The following is a 17,934-nucleotide window of genomic DNA, read 5'->3' as shown; positions in this document are numbered from 1 at the left end:
AAAAACAAAACCAAAATCAAAAGTTGATTCTTTGAAAGGATCAACAAAATTAACAAAGCATTGGCAAAACTGACAAAAGAAAAACAGGAGAGGATACAAATAACCCAAATAAGAAATGAAATGGGGGACATTACAACAGACCCAACTGAAATAAAAAGGATCATAACAGAGTACTCTGAAAAACTATACTCCAACAAATATGAAAACCTAGAGGAAATGGACAAATTTCTAGAAACACACTACCTACCCAAACTAACACAAACTAAAGTTAAATATCTGAACAGACCTATAACAACAGATGAGATTGAAAAAACTCCCAACAACAACAACAACAAAAGCCCTGGCCCAGAAGTCTTCACTGGAGAATTCTTCCAAACATTCAGAGAAGAGCTTACACCAGTACTACTCAAACTATTTCAGAACACAGAAAAGGAAGAGATTCTTCTGAATTTATTCTATGAAGCCAGCATAACCCTAATACCAAAACCAGGCAAAGACACCACAAAAAAGAAAATTACAGACCAATATCTCTCATGAACACAGATGCAAAAATTCTATTCAATGGAATTCAGCATCATATCAAAAAAATAATACACCATGACCAAGTGGGATTTATACCAGGTATGCAAGGATGGTTCAATATTGGAAAATCAATCAATGCAATCAACCACATAAATGAAATAAAAGAATCACACGATCATCTCAATTGACACAGAAAATGCATTTGACAAAGCCCAACACCCATTCCTGATAAAAAGTCTCAATAGAATAGGTATAGATGGGAAATTCCCCAATATAATAAGGTACATCTACACAAAACCAACAGCCAACATCATTGTCAAAGGAGAGAGGCTGAAAACATTCCCCTTGAGAACAGGAAAAAGAGAAGGCTGCCCTTTATCACCACTCCTATTTAACATCGTGCTGGAAGTGCTAGCTAGAGCAATAAGGCAAGAAAAAGAAATAAAGGGCATCCAAATGGGTAACGAAGAAGTAAAACTGCAGATGGTATGATACAATATATAGAAAACCAGAAAGACTCCACAAGAAAACTACCGGAACTAATAGAAAGATTCAGCAGAGTAGAAGGATACAAGATAAACATACAAAAATCAGTTGGATTCCTATACACCAATAAAGAGAAAGACAAAAAGGAAATCAGGAAAACAATACCATTTATAACAGCCTCTAAAAAAATAAAACACTAAGGAATAAATCTAACCAGGGATGTAAAAGGCCTATACCAAGAAAACTACAAAACACTACTGCAGGAAACCAAAAGAGACCTGCATAAATGGAAAAACATACCATGATCATGGATAGGTAGACTCAACATTGTGAAAATGTCAATGCCACCCAAAGCAATCTACAAATACAACACAAGCCTGATCCAAATACCAACAGCATTCTTTAAAGAGATGGAAAAATTAATCGTTAACTTTATACAGAAAGGGAAGAGGCCCCAGATAGGAAGAATAAAGAAGGAAGACTCACACTACCTGACCTCAGAAACTACAGCTACCGTAGTCAAAACAGCCTGGTACTGGTACAATGAAGACACATTGACCAATGGAACAGAATTGGGAACCCAGATGTAAATCTATCCACCTACAGTCACCTGATCTCCACAAGGGCCCAAAGTCCATCAAATAAGGAAAAGACAGTCTTTTTAACAAATGATGCTGTCAAAACTGGATGTCCATCTACAAAAAAATAAAGCAGGACCCACACCTCTCACCACACCCAAAAACTAATTCAAAATGGATCAAAACCTAAACATAAAACAGAAAATAATAAAGATCATAGAAGAAAAAATAGGGTCAGTGATAGAGGCCCTAATACATGGCATAAAAAGGATACAAATCATAACTAACAATGCACAAACACCAGAAGATAGGCTAGAAAACTGGGATCTTCTAAAAATTAAACACTTATTCTCATCAAAAGACTTCATCAGAAGAGTGAAAAGAGAACCTACAGACAGGGAAACAACTTTTGGCTATGACAAATCCGACGAAGTTCTAATCTCTGAAATCTACAGGAAAATCCAACACCTCTACAACAAAAAGATAAATAAGCCAATTAAAAACAGGCAAAGGAAATGAACAGACACTTCATCAAAGAAGACATTCAAGTGGCTAACAGACACATGAGGAAATGCTCACAATCACTAGCCATTAGAGAAATGCAAATCAAAACCACAATGAGATACCATCTTGCCCTGGCATTACTGGTACGAATCAAAAAACAGAAAAAACAAATGTTGGAGAGGCTGTGGGGAGATTGGAACTCTTATGCACTGCTGGTGGGGATGCAAAATGGTACAACCATTCTGGAAAACTGTATGGCACTTCCTTAGAAAGCTAGAAATAAAAATACCACATGATCCGGCAATCCCACTCCTAGGAATATATCCTAGAGAAATAAGAGCCGTCACATGAATAGACATATGCACACGCATGTTCGTTGCAGCATTGTTCACAATAGCAAAAAGATGGAAACAACCTAGATTCCCATTCCCATCAACAGATGAGTGGATAAACAAACTATGGTATATACACACGATGGAGTGCTACGCAACAATAAAGAACATTGATGAATCTGTGAAGCATCTCACAACATGGACGAATCTGGAGGGCATTATGCGGAGTGAAATAAGTCAATCACAGAAGGACAAATACTGTATGAGACCACTATTATAAAAACCTCGTAGAAAGGTTTACACACAAGAAGAAGCCATCTTTGATGGTTATGAGGGAGGGAAGGAGAGGGGAGGAGAGGGGAAAACACTAAGTAGATGATAGATAAGTGGTAACTTTGGTGAAGGGTAAGATGGTACACAATACCAAGGAAGTCAGCACAACTAGACCAAGGCAATGTCATGGAAGCTCCAGAGACACATCCAACCTCTCTGAGGGACCGAATTACTGGTCTGAGAGCTACGGGGTCCATGGTCTTGGGGACCATCTAGCTCAATTGGCATAACATAGTTTATAAAGAAAATGTCCTACATCTTACTTTTGTGAGTAGCTTCTGGGATCTTAAAAGCTCATGAGTGGCCATCTAAGATACTCCACTGGTCTAACCCCGTCTGGAGCAAGAGAATGAAGAAAACCAAAGACAGGAGGAAAAGATGAGTCCGAAGGACTGATGGACCACAAGTACCACGGCCTCCACTAGACTGAGTCCAGCACAACTAGATGGTGCCCAGCTACCACCACTGACAGCTCTGACAGGGATCACAGTAGAGGGTCCTGGACAGAGCTGGAGAAAAATGTAGAACAAAATTCTAACTCACAAAAAAAGACCAGACTTACTGGTCTGACAGAGACTGGAGAAACCCCAAGAGTATGGGCCCCGGACTCCCTTTTAACTCAGTACTGAAGTCACTCCTGAAGGTCACTCTTCAGCCAAAGATTAGAGAGGCCCATAAAAGAAAATAAGACTAAATGGGCTTACAAGCCCAGGGGCAAGGACAAGAAGGCAGGAGGAGACAGGAAAGCTGGTAACGGGGAACCCAAGGTCGAGAAGGGAAGAGTGTTGACATGTTGTGGGGTTGGCAACCAATGTCACAAAACAATATGTGTATTAATTGTTTAATGAGAGACTAATTTGCTCTGTAAACCCTCATCTAAAATACGATAATAAATAAATAAAGAAAGAAAATCATGAAAAAAAATCTGGTGTCAGGCTGTGGGTGAAACAAGATGGGCTGCACGGTGTGAGCTGTGGAGGTGGGCTATGGGTACACAGAGGTCCATTGGACTGTTCTCTCTCCCTCGTGGTATGTGTGTGAAATTTCCTATAATAAAAACAATGCATGGTCTCCCAAATTTATTTTGGCCACAGATCTGTTTTCTCCAGTGCTGTGGCTTCTGAGGCTTTGGATCCAAGGAGAAAGTCTACAATATTTTGAGATCCCTGAAACCCCAACTTTTATTTTTAGACCTTTTATTTGAAGCACTAGCTTTAATCCATGAACCAACAACTCAGAGAGCAGTTTACCTCTTGGGTGTTTCGGATACTTTTAGGAATAAGTCACACATTTTTAAGAAGTGAGAAGTGATAGAATGAAGACAGTAAGACATATGACAACTGTTGTTGCTGTTAGCTGCTGTCGAGTCAACTCTGACTCGTGGCGAGCCCATGTACAGCAGAATGAAACGCTGCCAGGTCCTGCATCATCCTCATGATAGCTGGCATGTTCAAGTCCTTCATTGTGGCCACTGTGCCAATCCTTCTGACCAAGGGTCTCCCTCGCCCTCGCTGGCCCTCTACTTCACCACACAAGATAGCCTCCACCAGTGATTGATGCCTCCTGATTGAAGTATCCAAAGCAAGAAAGTTGGACAACGTTCTGTTGTGATTTACAGGATTTTCATTGGCCACTTGGTGGAAAGAAGTCCAAGCTGCACTGAAGGCATTAGTGAAAATCAAGATACCAGGAATTGATGGAGTATCAACGAAGATGTTTCAACAAATGGGTGCAACACTGGAAGTGCTCCCTTGTCTATGCTAAGAAATTTGGAACACGCTGCTTGGCCAACCGACTGAAAGATCCATATCTGTGCCCATTACAAAGAAAGGAGATCCAACAGAATGCAGAAAATATCGAGCAATATCAATATCACATCCAAGTAAAGTTTTGCTGAAGATAATTCAAAAGAAGTTGCAGCAGTACATCAACAGGGACCTGCCAGAAATTCAAGCCAGATTCAGAAGAGGATGTGGAATGAGAGACATCATTGCTGATGTCAGATGGATCTTGGCTAAAAGCAGGGATACCAGAAAGATGTTGACCTGTATTTTATTGACTATGCAGAGGCATTTGACTGTGTGGATCATAACAAATTATGGGTAACATTATGAAGAATGGGAATTCCAGAACACTTAATAGTACTCATGAGGAACCAGTACATAGACCAAGAGGCAGTTGTTTGAACAGAACAATGGAATACTGCATGGTTTAAAATCAGGAAAGTTATGCTTCGGGGTTGTATCCTTTCACCATACTTATTCAATCCGTATGTTGAGCAAAATAATCCGAGAAGTTGGACTGTATGAAGACGAGCAGGGTGTAAGGATTGGAGGAAGACTTATTAACAACCTTCGATATGCAAATTACACCGACTTGCTTGCTGAAAGCAAAGAGGACTTGAAGCTCTTACTGATGAAGATCAAAGGCCACAGCCTTCCATATGGATTACACCTCAACATAAAGAAAACAAAAATCCTCACAACTGGACCAATAAGCAACACCATGATAAACAGAGAAAATATTGAAGTTGTCAAGGATTTCATTTTACTTAGATCCACAACCAATGCTCATTGAAGCAGCAGTCAAGAAATCAAACAACGTATTGCATTGGGCAAATCTGCTGCAAAAGACCTCTTTAAAGTGTTAAAAAGCAAAGATGTCACTTTAAGGACTAAGGTGTGCCTGACTCAAGCCATGGTATTTTCAGTCACCTCATAGGTATGCAAAAGCTGAACAATGAATGAGGAAGACCAAAGAAGAATTGATGCCTTTGAATTACGGTGCTGGTGAAGAATATAGAATATACCACGGACTGCCAGAAGAAGGAACAAATCTGTCTTGGAAGAAGTACAGCCAGAGTGCTCCTTAGAAGCAAGGATGGAAAGATTTTGTCTCAGGTACTTTGGACATGTTAACAGGAGGGACCAGTCCCTGGAGAAGGACATCATGCTTGGTAAAGTAGAGGGTCAGCGAAGAAGAGGAAGACCGTCAAGGAGATGGATTGACACAGTGGCTGCAACAATGGGCTCAAGCATAACAATGATTGTGAGGATGGAGCAGGACCAGGCAGTGTTTCGTTCCATTGCATATAGGGTCGCCAGGAATCAGAACTGACCGATGGCACCTACCAATAACAATAATTTGTGGAAGTAGATCTCCAGGTCTTTCTTCCTAGTCTGTCTTAGTCTGGAAGCTCTGCTGAAACCTGTCCACCATGAGTGAAGGATCACTGGCATTTGAAATACTGTTGGCATAGCTTCCAGCATCATAGCAACATGCAAGTCCCCACAGTACTACAAACTGCCGGATGGGTGGTGGGTGATAACTGATGGTGTAATCATTCTTAATCAGGCTCTGCAGCTGTTTATGATGTACCACACTTTATAGGCTGAGCTTCCTGTGTTCCTCACGCAGACCTACACCACAGGCGTTAGGCATTAGTCCACCCCAGGTACAGATGGCGAGATGGGGTGCAGGGTGAGCAGGGGTGTGCACCCCATTGTCACCTGCTGCTTGCAGCTTGGTTCCAAGCCGTCTGCCTAAATCAGTGCAGACAGCTCCCAGGTAGATTGGACTCACTGAGCTTATTGGCCCCAGGTCATCACCCCACTTCAAACGTGTGTCTCTTTGCAGGGCATGGCACAGGCAGACAGGACCCCGCAACCTGGGGCCAGCTTGAGCCCACCCCGCGTCTTCAAGCTGGTTCTCCTGGGAAGTGGCTCTGTGGGCAAGTCCAGCCTGGCTCTCCGGTACGTCAAGAACGACTTCAAGAGCATCCTGCCCACTGTGGGATGTAAGTGGCGGACGGACAGAGGGCCCTCTGTCAGTCTCTAGCGGCAGAGTCCCTGGGTGGCACAAATGGTTAAGCGCTGAGCTACTAGTGGAAAAGTTGGAGGTTTGAGCCCACCCAGAGGTGCCTCGGAAGAAAGGTCTGGCAATGTACTTCCAACATGTCAGCCATTGGAAACCCTGTGGAGCACAGTTCTACTCTGACACACAGGGGTCACCATGAGTCAGAGTCAACTTGATGGTAAACGGTTTTGGTTTCAGTAAAGGAGCCAGAGCTGCTGATTCCCCGGGTGGGGGCTGATGGAGACCCTCCTCGGGATTTCCCACGCTTGGCGTTTGCACCTGGACCCTCAGCTGCGCCCAGCACGTGGTTGAGGCGTGGACAGTGATGAAGTCCATCACAGTCAGGCGTGCAGGATCCAGCAGAACATGCCAGCGCCCTTCCTTTCAGCTCAGGCTTCTCTCAGCCGGCGTCCGCAGGGGGTGGAGACTCCAAAGGCGTGGGTGTGTGAGCAGGTCTGGGGGTGAAGGGAGGGGTCCAGATGGCCTAGCCAGGCTCTGCCACCCACGTGGATGCCCAGACGAGTTGGCCCTTCACCCAGGGCGCCTTTCTGCTAACACATTCCCTAAAGACAATCCCCCTTTTGCCTGCACATGGCTCCCCAGCGGAGCCTGGATCGGAGTGGGCGTGCGTAGGAAGGGATGCCAGGGAGGGAAGACCCTCTCACTGCGCTTCTCAGGAAGGCTGCAACTTAACGTAAACCTCTTTGGACGTCTGCTGAGCACATCCTGCCTGGGCAAAGAAAACCCACGGCCCCACCTAAAACAGGAAACCAAAGGAGTTCTTTGTGCTGATCCCCCCCGGGGGCGGGGGCAGTGGTGGTGGCGGGGTCTCCACGTGTGGACTCAGCGCTTTGGTGTCAGATTCTGACTCTGCACTAATAAGCTGTCGGTGTCTCTGAATCCATTCATTCACTCATTCACTCACTTATTCACTCATTCAGCCGGTATTTGCTGAGCGCGGACCCCTCACCTGTACCAGGGGTGCAGGATCCTACAGGCAGGTGAGCAGGCAGGCCCTGTGCCCCGGAACACATCATCTGTGGGGCAGACATGAGGGCAAGCACCAGTCCTCTGGAGGCCTATCCATCTTCTCGGAGGCGGCTCCTGAGGAGTACCCCAGGGGTGCGGGGGTGGGGGATTGGCGCCCGGCTTCTTTCTCTGTGCTGCAAACTTTCTCTGTGATGTCTTTTGGGGAGATGATGACACCCAGTGCTTATGTGCAGATGTGCTCGTGGAAGCCAGAATCAGTCCCAGACCCACTGGGCTTTACGCGAAAGGGGACAGCGACAAACAGCTCGAGGTCGTCCGGTCCAAGCCGTGGATGAAAACATCTAAATGAAGCTCCCTTGTTTCAGGCGCCTTCTTCACGAAGGTGGTGCACATGGAGTCCGCCTCCCTCAAGTTTGAGATCTGGGACACGGCCGGCCAGGAGAAGTACCACAGCGTCTGCCACCTCTACTTCCGGGGTGCCAACGCCGCGCTGCTGGTGTATGACATCACCAGCAAGGTGAGCACGCCACGGCCTCTTCCCTCTGCGTTGCAGGCACGGCGCAGCTGTATCCTGAAGGAGTTATATCAGAGCCTGTGCCCCAGTCCTAGATTTGGCCAGTGGGGGCTCCTTTAAGCTGGCTCCCATATCCTTTCAACCATGCCAAGATGTTCCAGTGCTGGTGCTTTGTAGTAAAGTTACATCAACCAACAGAGAACACGTCAGTGTAAGTCGGTCACCTCCTCCAGGAAGCCCTCCTGCTTGGTTGGGTTTATGTCCCTTCACAGTCCCCAGAACACCCGCACACAGCACTCTTGGCATTACTCGTTGTTCCCTGGGTGCCCGCTGAGTTGGCGAGGAGGATATCACAGACTTGGGACAGACACAGCCTCTGTCTGCACAGGGTGTCGTCCAGGTAGAAGTCACCAACCAGGTGCTGTTGAGTTGACTCCGACTCATGGCACCCCTATGTGTGTCAGAGTAGAACTGTGCTCCACAGGGTTTTCGACGGCTGATTTTTCAGTTGATTGCCAGGCCTTTCTTCCGAGGTGCTTCTGGGTGGACTTGAACCTCCAACCTCTTGGTTAGCAGCTGAGTGCATTAACCATTTGCACCACCCAAAAAAACAAAAACAAAAAGCCGAACCCTGCCGCCGTTGAGTGGATTCCGACTCATAGCGACCCTACAGGACAGAGTAGAGCTGCCCCACAGGGTTTCCAAGGAGTGGCTGGTGGATTTGAACTGCTGAACTTTTGGTTAGCAGCCGTAGCTCTTAACCACTGCACCACCAGGGTTTCCTTGCACCACCCAGGGACTCCTAAATACAAGTAAACAGGTGCATGATAAGGCAGGCCAGGCTCTGTGGGGGCACCTCAGAGGGGCACCGGTCCCAGCAGGGGTCAGGGAGGGCTTCCGGCAGGGAAATAGGGACTAGCCACGTTGGGGGTGGGCGGGGCAGGGAGGGGGCAATGTGGCACGTGAGCAGGAAGGGGGGAGAAGTTCTAGCATGAGGGAAGAGCATGCTAAAGGCCTCGAGGCCGTAGTGCACAGGGCAGGATTTGGGGGGCGAGCAGTTCCGCAGCGGAGTCACGGGTGGGGGAGCTGTGAGCAGGGGCTGACTTGGTCAGGGTGGAGACAGGGGCTACTGGGGCGAGGGAAGGAGCCTGTTGTCTGCTTCATGGGGCACTGCAGTTAGGATCAGGGTTTGGGGTGATAGCCACCCCCAAACTCTCCTGCACAAAGGGGTCCTTCAAGGGCATCCAGGGGTGCGGGCCCTTGGGGCTTGAGGCCTGACCCAAAATACCTGGGGCCTTGGTCTCCGGGCCCTGTGAGGAGGGGAAGGGTGGGTGTGAGGAGCTGACCTGTGTCCCAGCAGCTTGCTGGCCGCCTGCACAGACCACACACAGCCAGAGAAAGGCCTGGTCACCCGTCCGCAGAAGACGGGGTTGTCACAACTGGATAACGACAGCTTACACGATGTGACGGGCGCGCTTCTTCTTTCTTTCCTAGAATAGCTCGTGAAGACCATCCGTAAGTGTCCATCTGACATGTAAAAAACCTTTTCGCAGGATTCCTTCCTCAGGGCTCGACACTGGCTGAAGGACCTGGAGAGCGAGTTCCTGCCAGGGGAAGTCGTGGTGATGCTGGTCGGCAACAAGACGGACCTCAGTGAGGCGCGCGAGGTGACCTTTGAGGTGCGTCTCGGGAGGCCCCGTCACTACGTCCCATCAGAAGAAAGCAAAAACTCCTCCATCCTTGGCTAAGGACTTGTTGAGAGCTACACACGTGGGTGCACGCAGGCACATGCAGGCACGTTCACACACGCACACATATACACTCGCACACACGCATGCACACACACAGACACACGTAGTGTAGGATGGGATGGAGGGACAAGAGGCTGGGCTAGAGGACACTGGGGGGCAGACACCCCAGCCAGCGCGAGGTGACCGGCCTCAGGGGGTGGAATCTCCTGCCTCTGCTTTCCCAACGGTTCTGCCTGGGTCCGGCTGCCTGAGGCAGGAAGTCCTTGTGGCTTAGACCCCACGGAAGTGGCCACCAGGGGCCTGGGCTGTAGATCATCCTGATTACCAGTGGCTCCCACTTCCCCCACAGGCCCCCCCCCGACCCTGCCTTCCTTCCTCATTGGGAGTTCCCCACCAAGAATGGCCCACCTCGGTGGTGGGGAGCAGGCAGACCACAGCACCACACCGGGGAGTCAAGCAGGTGGCTTCACCTAGGGCAGAGGTGAAGCTGAGCTGCAGGCAGGAGGTTTTAAAATATTTTTGATTTTTCATTTTACAATAATTTCAGAATTAAAAGAATGTTGCCAGAATAGTACCCCAAAACATCCTTCTCAAGCTTCCCCACTGCTAACCTCTCACCTAAGCACAGGACAGTGATCGCTGTCAGGAAAGTGCGTACATTGCTCCATAGACGAGCTGCTCTGCAGATCTGGTCCACGCTGCACCAGAGTTCCCATCATGTTCTTTCCCTGCTTCAGGAAAACTTGGTCCTAGATGTGGCCAGTGGGGGCGCCTTCGAGCTGGCTCCATGTCACTGTTAGAGCACATCCGAAGATGCTCCAGGCCCATTTGGCACTTTCTCTGCCATTTTCCTCAAGGAGCTCTCTCATTGGAGAATGAATTTAGAAGCCAAGTTCTGTGTACTGGGGTACTCATTCCTCCCGGGCGAGATGACGGTGGAGTCGCCTGGGCCCATTAGACCTGAGGACAAACCCTTCACATGACCTCACCTGGAACCCCCAATCTGGAGGGGCAAAGGGGATCCTTTATGTCACCTAGATACGTGCTGTGGAAACCCTGGTGGCACAGTGGTTAAGAGCTATGGCTGCTAACCAAAAGGTCAGCAGTTCAAATCCACCAGGTGCTCCTTGGAAGCCCTTATGGGGCAGTTCTACTCTGTCCTACGGGGCCACTATGAGTCAGAATCGACTCGACGGCAATGGGTTTAAAGGGTAGATATATGCTACGTGAGGTCACCAAGTCTCCCAGCCATACTGGCTCACCTTGCCCTTTAAAATGTGAATGAATAGTGGCCGCAACTCAGGTAGTACCGGAGCCCAGCAGCTTACCTGGGGACTGGTGGGTGTTTGCGTCTTCTCCCCTGGCCTGGCCCAGACCTCCAAGTCTCTCTCAAGGGTGCAGCCAAGCTCCCCACCTGCCACCCAGGTGGCCCTTCTCCTCCCCAGCCCCAACGTGCATCGCCACCTGCCTGCCAGCCCCACCGGGCGTGCCTCGCAGCTGCTCCGGGGGCACGCCCGCCCTCTGGAAGTCTATTTCCCTTTATGGTGATCCAGTTTGTCTGTAGTTTCCCCTTCCCCTCAGTAACCAGGAGGGACTCCCTAAAGATTTGCCCTCCCCCACATGAACGGCGCCTCGCCCTCAGTGGTGGGGCTGTCCCCCGTTCTTTGTTGTTGTCTGTCTTCAATCGCCTCCCCCTTCCCTCTGCGTCCCAGGCAAGGGCCTCATGAGCAGTGCAGAAGGGGGTGCATGGGAGACCCTGTGCACAGCAGGCAGACCCCAGAGGGACCACAGCTGCAGGGCGTGGGGAGGGGCTCGCCTCCAAGGAGAGGGCCGCCTGGCTTCCTTGGACTGGAGAAGGCAGACAGAGGGGAGGTGAGGAAGAAGTCAGAGGAATCTGGGGAATAAAGGGAAATAGCATCGTGAGAGGCCTGCAGGGTGCTGGTGGGACCATTGGAGCTGGCATTGCAGATGGCGGTCCGTTGGGAGGAAGTGGGTTTGGAGCCTGCTGGCCTACGGAGCTGTGGTCCTGACAGCTGCCACCTGGGGGAGGAGAGGCCAGGCGGGCATAGTTAACACGGGGGCCAGGGGCCAGTTGGCAGGCGAGAAGAGAGGGAAGGTGTAGGGGCCTCTGTTTGGGGGAACTGGCTGTAAAGCAGGAAAGACTAAGGAACTGGCGACCAGCACTGTGGGTACAGGGAAGGGGACCCCAAAGGGGTGAAGCCTGGGCATGGCCAATTCCTCATTCAGACCTCCTCTGGGCATGACCCATGCCTTCCAGTGAAGACGGGGGACTCCTGGGGCCCTCCACCTGCCCATGTCCCATGTGTCACAGCAGGGAGGGTTCCCAGGGGGAAGGGTTGAGGGGACGCCTGAGCAGACAGAGCCTCTCTCCCTTCCCTCCTCACGCTTCCTCAGTTCTTGGTGTCTTGGTCCAATATCACACTGGGACACGCTAGCCTTCACTCTACAGATGTGTCAGGCTCACCTTCATGCCCCGTCTCCTCTCTGCGTCTCTCCTCTTCTACAAGGACACACTCGGGTGGGGTTAGGACCCAGCCTCCTGCAGCATGGCCTCGCGTGCCCAAGTGACATCTTCAAACATCCCCCAGACACCTCTTTGGGGGACACCACTGGATCCGTTACAGAAGGCAGCGAGTGTTCTCGGGAAACGCTCTTCTGTCAGTAACCTGTGCTTCCGTGGCTGTTTCGCAGGAGGGGAAGGAGTTTGCCGAGAGCAAAAAGCTGCTCTTTATGGAAGCCTCGGCCAAGCTGAACCACCAGGTGACTGAGATCTTCGACGCTGTGGGTGAGTGAGGGGCCGGAGGGGTCGGCAAGGGAGAGGGGTGGCAGGCGCATCCCCTGGCCTTCGCGGGGTCTTTTCTGCTGTCCTGGGACCAATAGACTCTAAGGGTGAAAAGGTGAGCAGGAGAGGCACGGAGACCTTGTTTGACGGCTCCGGGTCAAGGCTGGGGAGGGGGTGTCCCCAGGGCTGCCGTGGGCTGCCGGGTGCGTGCCGGGCTGGGGACTGCCCTCCCCACCTAACCCTTTCCCCCTCTGCCCTTTTATAGCCCAAGAGCTACTGCAAAGAGAAGAGAGGGTGGACCCAACGCAGAGGGGGGACCCCCGGCTGACTCTGAACCAGGCCCCCCACCCAGGCAGGCAGGCCAAATGCTGCGCCCGCTAGAAGCAGCCAGGAGGGCTGTGGGGAACACCCAGCACACAGGTCCCCATCCAGTCCTCAGAGGGAGCCGTACTGACTGTGGCCCTCGAGTCTGACTTGCTGTTGTCACTGGATTGTCCTGAGCCTGGAGGTCCCAGAGACGCTGGCGTTCGTGCCAAACCGCTTCCCAAAGTTGCGGGAGCATCTGTGTCAAATGGGGTGTTCGCAGAGTCCCAGCTGATTCCCGGACTCCGGCCGGGCTGTCTGCCTCACCTGGCCCCCCGGGCGCTGCCCTGCTCGGCTGCCTGGGCCTGGGACGCCAAGGAATGAGAGGGTCGGAGGTGGGGAGCAAGAATCCGGAAAGGACATTGGTCGTTGTGGTGGGTGGACAGGCGCCTCACTCCCGGCGCTGGGCAGGGGCTAAACCCACCTGCTTCTGGGAGGCAGGGGAGCAGCGGCCGGGCTTAGGAGGGGGTGGCGGGGCCAGGGAAACGCACCACGGGGGTGGGTCTGAGGCCTTTGGATCTCAGTGAAGCCCCCTGGGGAAGAAGGATGGTGTCTGATGGAGGGCAGCGGGGAGGGCCAGCCCCCCACCTCTTCTCCCCGCTTTGACTTCCGGAAGCCATGCTTGTGCCCCGGGGCATTGGAGAGTCTGAGACTTCTTGCCTGAGGCGTCAGCTGTACAGCGTGTAAAATTAAACTCCTTTCTGTAATCTGGAAGGCTGTGTGTTTGCAGGGCCGGGTGGGACCTGACTGTGTTATCATGGGCCACTCCCCGCATGTTCCAGGAGAGCTCAGGTTAAATGCATAAGGAGGCGGCCCGCGCGGTCGGCAGTGGCTAAGTGGTCCGCAGGACACGTCTGTGGATGGTACCAGGTCCAGATGTCACTGAATCGACTCTGACTCACAGCGACCCCACGTGTGTCAGAGTAGAACTGTGCTCCATAGGGTTTGCAGTGGCTGATTTTTCAGAAGTAGATCACCAGGCCTTTCTTCTGAGGTGCCTCTGGGTGGACTTGAACCTCTAACCTTCTGGTTAGCAGCCATTAACTGTTTGTACCACCAGGAACTAACGTATTCCTCTCTCATCTGCCTGCCTTTACTGAGAGGGGCTCGTCACTGTCTGGGAGGTCACCCCCAAGGAACATTTTTCTCTTGGGTCTCTCTTGACACCTAACATGACAGGTTGAAGGCATTTCAAATGTGGCCACATTTGGGTGAGGTTGGTTTTCATCCTTGCCCCTGGGACTATGCCAAAAAGAAGCAAACCTGTTGCCATCGAGTGGATTCCGACTCTTAGTGACCCTACAGGACAGAGTAAAACTGCCGCATAGGGCCTCCAAGGAGCGGCTGGTGGATGCGATCTGCCAACCTTTCGGTTAGCAGCCTGAGCTCTAACCACGGCACCACCAGGGCTTGTGAGTAATGAAACATTACAATTTACTGCGAAATGTGGCTTAACTCGGTCAACTACAAGGATAAACGTAAGTATAAAAGGGAAGGCGCCTCCCCTTTGGCCCGGAACCCGGAACCCAAAGGCACATGCAGCTTCTCTGGAGGCTCTGTGGGGTGCTTCAGGTCGCTCCCGTCCATTCTTCTCCACCTGGGGGACATCGACAGGACCACCGGGCTCTGGCCTTCAGGTGGTGGCAGCTGCTGTGGAGCTCTGGCAGGAGCCAGAGGGGGACACAGGTGAGGCACTGGCTGGGTCCCCTCTTGGCGAGGCCAGCACAGGATGACTACGTTGTCCAGGTCCTGGGAGCTGCTCGCTCTCCTCCGCCACCGGGCAGATGGGCTTCCTCCATCACTGCGAGCCTGGGCTCCCACCTCCCTGTCTCCTACGTCCCAGTCATACCTTTGTCACAAGTTCCTCTGTAATAAGCCCACCTTGCCTTGTCCTAACTGGGGATGCCACCATGGTCTGGTGTTGCCTGACTGATCCGGCTGCTGTGCTGGGAATAGGGCGGACGCAGCTCAGTTTCCTCTGACAGGTTCAGTCTTTCCTGGTGCTTATTCGGAAAGAGTGGGGCAGAGGTGGCTCTGTGGTAGAATTCTCACCTTCCATGTGGGAGACCTGGGTTTGATTCTCAGCCAATGCACTTCAGGCGCAGCCACCACCCACTTGTCGATGGAGGCTTGTGTGTTGCTGTGATGTCGAACAGGTTTCAGTGGAGCGTCCAGGCTAAGACAGACTAGGAAGAAAGGCCTGGCAATCGGCTTCCAAAAATCAGCCAGTGAAAACCCTCTGGATCACAGCACTCTGATCCAAAGCTGATGGCACAGGACTGGGCACCATGGGGTTGCCACGAGTTGGGGGCTGACTCATCCGCAGCTGGCAACAATTCTAGAAAAAGCTTCTCATGTGGTCTCCACTAGACGGACGCTCCTTCTGGTCATGATCTTCAGGAAAAGCTAAAGGATAAACTAAAGGAAATGAGCACTTAGGAGAGAGCTCATTTCTTTCATTTTCGCGAATGCTGGGATTTTTTTCCTTGGACAATTTCATAGGTGAAAGCGGCCAGCTAACTGTGGTGTCAGTTGCAGTTTTGATTAGATGGCTAGTAAGATCGGACAGTTCTGTCGTATTATTCCCTAGGAAGAGAAGTGGGGCTCCGGGGGGCCTGTGTGACCTCCCTCTCCGGGCCCCCACCAGGCGCTGCAGTGCCGGGAACCCCGCCCCACTTAAGGCAGGGCCACCGGGAGCCGGAGGGAGGCTGGGGCTGCCCATGGCCACCAGATGGCGCTCCTGCATCGCTGAAGTGAACCCACAATGTGTGGTCTGGAGGTCTCCCACATCCCCCCAAACTGGGGAGGGGAGTATTTATAGAAGAACAAAATACAAGGCTTCCAAAGGGGATTCTGAGGAGCCTATTGACGAAACAGGAAGTGGGGAAATGGGGCTGTTTGGGGGATGCCCCAGGTCTGGTTGCGTGTTTCCCCCTCGCACCCTCCGCCCCACTGTCCGGTTAGCTATCACTCGTGCTACAATTTATCATTAAAAGCATGTTTATATTAAATTGTATTAAATATGTAAAAATGTAAATATACAATGACATCAGAATTAGACTCATTCTACCAGGAAACTGCCAGGGCCCCTCCAAGATGGAACGGAGTGTGGCTGTGGTCCCGCACCCTCGTGCCCCCGTCTCCTGGATGGTGGTAGCCCCTCCCCTCTGCTCCACAGCCCCCCTTGCCTGCGGGGTGTGGAAATCACCTGGGAGCATCAGGGCGCACAGGCTTCCCCTTCCTCCAGAGGCCCTGGTGAAGTCCCTCTGCAGGGTGACCTGGATGTTGGGATTTTACAACCTCCCCAGGGAAGCCTAGTCGCAGGCAAAGTGGAGGGCCCCGTGGTAGCAGGGATGCAGTCTGCCTTTACTGCTTCGAGTTTCCAGGCCCTGGAATTGACTCCACGGCAATATGTTTGGTTTCGGGTTTTTTTTTTTTTTTTGTGTGTGTGTGTGTGTGCGCGCGTGCGTGTGTGTGCGTGCGTGCGTGTGTGTGTGTGTGTGTGTGTGTTTTGATACAATATCAAGTCCCTGGGGGGCACAAATGGTTTGTGCTTGACTATAAGCCTAAAGGTTGGTGGTTTGAACCCATCCAGTGGTACCAAGGGAGGAAGACCTGGCGATCTGCTTTCGTAAAGATTATAGTCAAGGGGCAGCTCCACTGTGTAACACATGGGGTCACCATGAGCTGGAATCAGCTTGACAGCCACAGGTTTGGGTTTGGTTTGGTGTAAGGCTGGGCCCACACCAGGTGCTGGGCAAAGAGGTGTTGAACAAGGGATTGAAGGCTGTTTTCTCAGAGCCCTAAAGAAAGGCAGGCCTTCCTAAAATAGCTGCCACCACAACTGACCGACGTTTGCGCAGTGCCCGCTGGCGGCCAGCTCCACCCACGCCTTCTCATAGGCCCGACCAAAAAAAAACCCAAACCCGTTGCCATTGAGTCAATTCCAACTCATAGTCAGCGACCCTATAGGACAGAGTAGAGCTGCCCCATAGGTTTCCAAGGAGCAGCTGGTGGATTTGAACTGCCGACCTTTTGGTTAGCAGCTGAACTCTTAACCCCTGTGCCACTAGGGTTTATGGACAATAGGGTACTTATTACCCTGAAATGTGGGGTGGTGGTGGTGGGGAGCCAGCATGAAGGCCCCATCCCTGCGAGCATGGTGGGGTGAGCCAGCAGGGCAGACGTTGGTGGTGCAGATTCTCCAAGGATAAACAGGATCCTGGGGGAGGTCAGTCCGTGTGCCCACTGCCCGGGTCTGCTCACGAGCTAGTGTATGTGTGTGTGTGTGTGTGTGTGTGTGTGGGCAGGGGTGGAGGGACGGAGGCAGGGAGAGGGTTCTAAGTGACCGCCCCACGTGCGCCTCTGCTGACGCCGCCTGGGATGCACGCTTTTCCATTTCTTGTCTTGTTTCAGTTGAATGTGTCCCCTTCGACTCCCTGGATGAACACGCTTTCCCAGACCACTGACCCGGCATGGGTCCTGTGCTGCCTCTGCAGGGTCCCCAGCCTATTCTCTGAACATTTGCTCCCTTACTGGGGCTCTCACCGGCCACATTTGGGACAACTTGAGCATCAAAAATTATTTATCAGGTGTTGAACAAATAAAAATCCTTCCCCCTCAAAAAAAAAGAGGAAAGAGAAAGGAAAAGTTCTTCTTTAGAAGGATTCAGTTGGTAAGTGTGGAAGGAAGCAGGGGATCCCCATGGTGTGACCGTGATGTAATAATTGCTCCCGGCCAGGATGTTCAGGGGGTGTTTCAATCGTTGGCTGTGAGCGTGTGGGGAAGAGGAGACCGTCACGGGGCTGAAGCACCCGCCGCAGGCACGTAGTACGTGCTCGGGGCCCCGGAGCACCTGTCAGCTGTGACACAGTTGGAGAGACACAGAGCAGTCCTGCTCACG

At 51.4% G+C, this 17,934-nt stretch overlaps 1 protein-coding gene across 1 annotated transcript in view; it reads left to right on the top strand.

The window, feature by feature from the left end:
* RAB17 (RAB17, member RAS oncogene family) overlaps positions 1–13,057 on the top strand; it is a 27,159-nt gene extending 14,102 nt beyond the window's left edge. The window contains exons 2-6 of the mRNA XM_004386463.2: positions 6,392–6,551; positions 7,966–8,117; positions 9,668–9,793; positions 12,578–12,671; positions 12,934–13,057. Coding sequence (XP_004386520.1) covers positions 6,395–6,551; positions 7,966–8,117; positions 9,668–9,793; positions 12,578–12,671; positions 12,934–13,049 — 645 coding nt within the window. The 5' untranslated portion in view covers positions 6,392–6,394 and the 3' untranslated portion in view covers positions 13,050–13,057. The remainder of the gene's footprint in view (positions 1–6,391; positions 6,552–7,965; positions 8,118–9,667; positions 9,794–12,577; positions 12,672–12,933) is intronic.
* The last annotated feature ends 4,877 nt before the right edge of the window (positions 13,058–17,934 follow it).

Source organism: Trichechus manatus, unplaced genomic scaffold (genome assembly GCF_000243295.1).
Source record: "Trichechus manatus latirostris isolate Lorelei unplaced genomic scaffold, TriManLat1.0 scaffold00165, whole genome shotgun sequence".
Classification (NCBI taxonomy): Eukaryota; Metazoa; Chordata; class Mammalia; order Sirenia; family Trichechidae; genus Trichechus; species Trichechus manatus.
This window is presented reverse-complemented; position numbering and strand designations above follow the sequence as displayed.